Source organism: Amphiura filiformis, chromosome 5 (genome assembly GCF_039555335.1).
Source record: "Amphiura filiformis chromosome 5, Afil_fr2py, whole genome shotgun sequence".
Classification (NCBI taxonomy): domain Eukaryota; kingdom Metazoa; phylum Echinodermata; class Ophiuroidea; order Amphilepidida; family Amphiuridae; genus Amphiura; species Amphiura filiformis.
This window is the reverse complement of record NC_092632.1, coordinates 23887157-23894220: the sequence shown is the minus strand read 5'-3', so window position 1 is coordinate 23894220 and position 7064 is coordinate 23887157. Positions and strand designations below refer to the sequence as shown.

The 7064-nt window shown below is 37.6% G+C and overlaps 1 protein-coding gene across 1 annotated transcript; it reads left to right on the top strand.

Annotated features, from left to right (window-relative positions):
* The first annotated feature begins 207 nt into the window (after nucleotides 1–207).
* On the top strand, nucleotides 208–6844 carry LOC140152077 (solute carrier family 22 member 15-like). The gene is made up of 10 exons (XM_072174376.1): nucleotides 208–484; nucleotides 972–1177; nucleotides 1461–1587; nucleotides 3400–3491; nucleotides 3627–3857; nucleotides 4405–4539; nucleotides 4915–5000; nucleotides 5237–5351; nucleotides 5792–5864; nucleotides 6663–6844. Exons 1-10 carry the CDS (start codon nucleotides 347–349, stop codon nucleotides 6825–6827), a joined length of 1368 nt encoding a protein of 455 aa, XP_072030477.1. The 5' UTR covers nucleotides 208–346; the 3' UTR covers nucleotides 6828–6844.
* The last annotated feature ends 220 nt before the right edge of the window (nucleotides 6845–7064 follow it).

The following is a 7064-nucleotide window of genomic DNA, read 5'->3' as shown; positions in this document are numbered from 1 at the left end:
TAGCGATAGTTTTTGTGAGCAGTTTATTAGAAAGTATAAAGAGACATCCGTGCCCTACATCCCAAAATATGGTCCGTACGAGGTTTCACAGAACCATACGGCATTGACCGAACTATAGTGCCCGCGGCTATTGCAAAAAGATAGCCCTCTACTTTTGAGAATTGCCAAATCACTACATTGTGGTATTTTTTATAATATTAGTTCACAGACAAACTTTACCAAAGATGAAGCCAACGGCAATCCGGACTTTGATACTGTTCTTGAAAGCATTGGAGAATTCGGATGGAGTCAAATATTGCAACTTTCTTTTCTGTGTTACAAAACTCTGTGTCTTTGCACCATCACAATGTCTGCTGTTTTCATCTGTAAAATCCCAAGCTTTCAGTGCAAGGATAGACCAAGTGATGATCCCTGCTCGGTGGAACCACCGTGTCAACAATTCGAGTACGACACGCCAGATAATTTCACTACCATTGTTGATGAGGTAAGATATAACACGCAACAACTACTATTACTATCAGAGTATGGCGAGGCCTACCATTAATTACGTAATCTCATTTTCATATAGTCATTGCTATATATAAAATTGTCAATATTGGCGGGAAAATTGAATTGCAGTATAAAGGCACATGTACTAAAAATAAGCAGAAGTTTAAAAGCCTTATTTGTAGTATGAGGTTATTTATTCATCAACATAATTATGAGGGAAGGGACCGTCTTTGAATTTAATCAAAAGTAGCCTTTGAAGACGAACAAAAATGATATGAAAATCGTATGTGGCGCGACGAGCACACTTGGTAGAAACAATAATCAAAATGATCTCTAAAATGATGATTGATACAGTAATATGAGAGATCATATTCAACTGGCACCATTATTATTCAAAGAACAAAACAAACTATACCTATACAAAAAATAATATTCAAACACTGAAAGACTGAATTTCATATTTTGTTGCTCTAATATTTTAGTGGGATCTTGTATGCGAAAAGAAGGATTATGCCGGAGTAACACAATCAGCTTTAAGGATAGGTACGATGATAGGGACCTATTTTCTATCACCTTTGGGTGACCGATATGGACGCGGTCATATCTCGACATTTGGCGGAATACTCATTCTTTTTGCCCAGACAATAACGACATTTTCAAGGTCATATGTCCTGTTTACTCTTGCCAGGTGAGTGTGCTGTCTAACTATATTGGAGATTAGTCCACGGAGAAGGAACTGTTTTGGTATTTATGTACCTTATTCTATATTGTAGATACTGTATACGACGTAGTATAGCTTTGTGAACGGGGAATGCGTTCATAGCCAACAAAATAATGGATTATGTAACATTTTATTTTATTATCATGCGTTCTATTAACGGTAACGGTTGACTGATAGGCCTATGCCTATCTCATAAGAAACCAATAATTTATTGCCTAAGATACTTTTATTTTTGTACTTTTACCTGTAGGTTTCTAGTTGGGATAGGGCTAGGTGGTACCATGAATAGTAGTGTATGGCTCATCGAGAATACTCACTCAAAATGGCGGGCTTTGGCATCATCGGCCACAGATTTAGCTTATGCCGTGGGTATCGCAGTAAGTACAGGCGAAGAACATCCTTTTCTTGGATCGACTTTTCTTGGTCTTCGAGAATTTTACTTGGGTACATGTTGTGATGTACCCTGTATAATTGTGTATCATGAAAAAGGGGAAGTTACCTTTCTAATCATGCAATAGTTTGTTTATTATGACATCTAGGGGAAAACGCAGATGAATGCAATAACAACATCATTTATCAAGACTATTTATGTCAAGGGAAATCCTGAGACTGTAAAGAAAGATGATGACATCATGGGAAAAACCCACAGGAAGTGATGTAAGGTGAAATGTTAATGTCTATGATTAGAACATTGGGAAAATCCCAGATGGGGATAAAACACAATGTTAATAATAATTCTAGGCAGACCTGTATCGATGTGATTGTAATATGTGGTTGGTGTAGTTATCTCTCAAAAAGAGAGATCAATAATAATTAAGCTGGGTACTCAGAGAGTATTACATTACAAAGTGTGGCCATGGAGGATTCCTACAGTGCTACAAGTTCAGAAATTATGATTATTATTTCGGAGCTACGAAAATGGACCAAAGTAAGACATCAGGGTCTACTGCGGATTGTAAAGGCGACTTTATGAATTATTGTTACAATTATTATCATCTGGATACAGATCTGACAGGCTGCAATAGCCTTTATTATTGTCACAGTTGATAGTGTTGATCTGGGCTAGCTAGCTAATATGCTTACAGTCCAATTCCTTCAAAGAAAGGAAATTGCAAACCAGAAATATTTTATGTAGTCAAAGTACTACTATTTGCCAGTGTTGTCGGAGGAGATCTAGAATACGTCAAAGAACGTACTTCTTCCAAGAAAGGAAATATATTCTTCTGTCGACTTGCTGAAGTCTGGTATTTTGATTCAACGCAACTGTCAAAATAAGTGGGGACAACTGCATCGCAGTCCTGCTTCCTGAAGATATTGTGTGAAAGGTGGAAATAGCACCAAGTTTGGAGAAAGCAGCTCAAGGAGTAAAGAGATTTGCAGAACTGCGCAAGGAGTTTAGTATTGGAGAACTGTGCAAGGAATTTAGTATTGCAGAACGGCGCAAGGAGTTTAGTATAGGAGAACTGCGCAAGGAGGTATAAACGTGTTTGGAGAGCACCATTTTCGTATAAGGATTTTATACGCAAGGATTTATCAATGCAAGTGTACAAAGGACTTCGCTGATTTTCGCAGGACAAGTGATTAAGGATACATCAGCCGTCCAGAACATTGCAAGAACTTTATGATCACCAAGAAGAAGAATGCTGGCTAAGTACTAAATAGTTAAAGAGTGATTATATTTGATTATTGTGTATGTGCATTTGTTGTCATATATTGTACCAATAATAACGTGCTTTCAATTAAAGACTTAGATTTTGTTAGCATAATCAAACAGTGTATTTGTGTTGTGCATTCGTGTGAGTTCGGGTAAAAGGTGATTTTGGCCTTGAGTCAAGTACGACTCGTAACAATGTGCTGAAATATTAGTAAGATTAGTCAACATGTTTACAAGAAATGAGATTTTCACAAAATCCCCTAATTATTTGCTATGCTTACTCCATATAGAGAAATCAGTAGGAACAACCTGGGAAAGGTAGTATAAAACCTGGGGAAGCGGGAAGAGGGAGGACGGGAAGAAGAAGCAGGAGGAGAAGAAGACGAGAACGAACAAGAAGATGACGGTGTATCGTATCGGTGGATGAGCAGGAGAATATAAATTAATGTGATAAGTGATAAGTCCCCCCAATCGCCGTGTATTTCTTATGAACACAGTGAACATAAAATAAACAATATCTTGTTTATTACAACAGGCGCTGGCTGTCTTTGCCTATTATTTTCGAGATTGGAGAAATATGTCTTTTTATCTCCTGTGTTTAATGGCGCCGTGTATCCTTCTATATCGGTAGGTATATACTGTCGTTGAAAAATTTTTTGATTTTGTAGACAAAGCCCACAATTACAGATAATTATGATGTTTCACAGAATACCTATATTATTTTGAAATTCACTCTCAATCAAGTTTATACTGTTTTTTTAGGACGCTTCCCGAATCTCCACGTTGGCTTTTATCTAAGGGACGGATACGAGAAGCTGAGGATATTCTTTTGGCTATGGGTCGTCGAAATGGCCGTGATATATCTCGCGAAAACTTAGCACTTTCCAATTTTACGACCCAGAAACCAAGAAATGAGGAAGGTGCAAAAAATGTATGGAGGGTATTTACAACTCCTATAATGAGAAACAGAATTCTAATACTTATGTGTTTATGGTAAGTTTACTTGGAATAAAGTCAATTTTGAGAGCAGCTGGTCGCCATCCCATCCGCAACCTTAATCCCGATCTCTTAATCCTAACCCGAAAACCTAACTTAAGTCTAATAACGGATCATCACTCTCAATCCTAAACATAATCTTTAGGGACCAGGGTACGTGGCTACTATCAAAAGCATTAAGATCTGGATCTGTAATATTAGCAAAAACATGTAAGATACTCGTTTTTGTCCGAATAATTTCAGAGTAACCATACTCCGTCATATTAGCGGTGTGGTGTGATACTGGTGAATGTCATGATGTGACTTCTTGACAATATCCTTTTACTTTTTGGAAGGTGTTTGTAGAAGTAAAGTGTCATAGACTTTGGAAAGTTCTCGGCCCTTTATCCCTATTAAGAGTACTTTTATGTGCTTGAAAGTCTCTGCCTCGTATTCTAAGGGTAGTGGCAATTATAGGACACTTCCCTGGTCGCAATTTAATCTGAGAAAACCAAACCAAGCTGAATGGGATTTAATGGGAAAATTTTCATTATCATCTTTGCAGGGCGATATGTACTCTAGTTTACTACGGTCTGACTATGGGATCCAGCAATTTAGGTGGAAACATGTACACTAATGTGGCAGTTTCAGGACTAATAGAGACGCCAGCAATATACTTAGTTGGGTTGCTATCAGACAGGTAATGTGCTTGTGCAAAGTGATATACCTCTATAAATCTATTTCCTCATGTTTGTGAAATAATTTGTGATTTGCTGCATATCAACGCCCTCGATTTTTCTCAAATTTCTACCTTTTGCATGATTGTAATGCCCAATCGTGTAATAAAATACCATGTGAAAGACTAGCCTGAAGTGGTTTAAATTACAGTAAAATTTAAGTTCTATAATGAATCCAGTGATCACCGGTTTTATTCATCGTGTTTCCTGATTGAGTGATGGCTGACACATCTCGTTCATGTGTAATTGCATCATTGACGTTACGTTCATCTGCAAGTTTGATCTACGTTTTACTCGATGCCCAATTATTACGGTTACTTTCTGTGTTTTATATCCAGATATGGTCGTAAGGCGGCCAGCCTTGTGTTTACATTATGCGTGAGCTTCTGCTGTTTATGGATACTTATTTTACAGTATCAATCAAGTAAGGAACTACATCATAATGTGTTATTACATAATATAAAAACGTTTTAAATGTAAAATAAAAAAGTTAAAAATTACATTAAACAACTCATCCAGTTAAGAAGCGAGGTCAGATGATTTGTGTCTCTAAATAAAATTTCTTCTGCATAGATTTATTTTGTATAATAGTAATAGTAACAGTATAAATAGTAATAGTAATAGATTTATAGACTTTATAATTTTTATGCTTTTCAATAGGCGGCGAAATTACACAATTTCAAACGTATCTGGCCATGATTGCTAAGCTTGGAATAGCTGCTGCGTTTGCCTTGATTTACGTTTATACAGGGGAATTATTGCCCACTGAAATAAGGTAACATTGTCATTATTAGGCGCCTCACCTCACATCACAAAAAATGATCGACGCTGCACAAATTAGCAAAGTTATAAGCTTGTCTGTACAAATGTTCGCATGTTTTTGTAACTTGTGATTTTTAAAGTGTTTATATTTCTGTGTCCAACAGCAGACAATATCTCCACAAGTGACATGGAACTTCATATTTTTCTCCGAAAAATACAGAGTCCATTACCCTTTTAGAGGTATGGCAGATGCACGAAGTGGGTCAAGTGTTTTGAATTTGCCTTGTTCTACACAAATTAAACACGGCATTCCTTTTCTTCCTGCCTTTGTTTCTTCCTTCCTCCCTCTACTGGCGTTTCTCTTTCTCATTGTCCAACGTATTATGCTTGTAGGAAGGAAAAACGTCGAGGGACATTATTATGTTTTCATTTTATTTGTTTGTGTCTTTCTAGGAGTGGTGCGTTAGGGATTTGTTCAATGATAGGGGGAATTGGAGGAGTCATCCAGCCCAAAGTTTCCTCAATGGTGTGTAGAATCCAATTGATGTTGAGAGGTAGATCCTAGGGGTAGATCAGTTTAACAAATTGAATATGCATTGGTTAAAACTTAAAATTTGCTTCCACATGTCCTTAGGTTCGGTTTAGTGGTGATACGGATTACATCTAGTCTCGGAGTCCGTATCAGGCTCGGGTTATCGCTTACTAGATATAATCCGTAACAACCCCAAACCTCACCTAATAGTATGAATGCGAATCCCACTCTTGTGTGACGTCACTATTATGTCATATTCTGGAAACCTTTTGTACTATTGGCTCACGGAGACGCGAGATGAGAAAGTGAAGTGTACAAACACAAAACCGCCGACAATATAACGGCAACTCTCATTGGAGGTGTGGTATCGAGGAAACTTGATTTCTTATAGTTTGATCAGCTCCTAATAGGCGGGAATGGTTAGGCTCTTCTTTGCCACTACGCCAAAAAGTAGACCGGCGTTCAAATATAAAGTTGACCTGTCTGGTCTATATTTTTGTTTGTGTTAAAGAAAGTAGACAAAATAAATGACTTTTAATTAATAATTTGTGATGCTTCTGGCGAGATGTCACAAGACAATTATCAAAATAAAATATATTGATATCATTCGCGATGTTATAAGGCCCGCCGATTACGAACAATAGAACATTCCAATCCGGCTGCTGATTCCTGGCCAAACTAAGGGATCGCATAAACGGAAGAGTTTCATGTCTCCGTGAGATCACATTCTCTCTATGTAGTTTGGTGAAAGTAGTAGTTACATGATACTTCTTTGTTTTCCATTATATATAGGGCGACACATTTGCGTATGCTATATTCGGAATAACCACCCTGGGATCTTGTGGCATGTATTTGGCATTACCAGAGACACTAAATAAACCACTACCAGATAGTATAGAAGAAATAGAAATGGACTGGCGACGGAAAGAACAGGAAGAAGACAAAAAGGAATCATGAGCTGGATAAAATGAATGAACTAAGGGACCGTTCACAAACACTTATTAGGGGGGCCTGACCCTCCTAAGGGGGGCCCTGAAAAAAATGACCACAAAAATTCCTGGAAAAATTGAGTTTATATGCTTTTCTATGGGGTTGACCCATAATTTTCATGTCAAAAGGGGGGGCTGAAATTGTCGAGGTCTGTAAAGGGGGGGGGGGGGACATGGTTTTATTGCACAAATATATCTAGTGTCA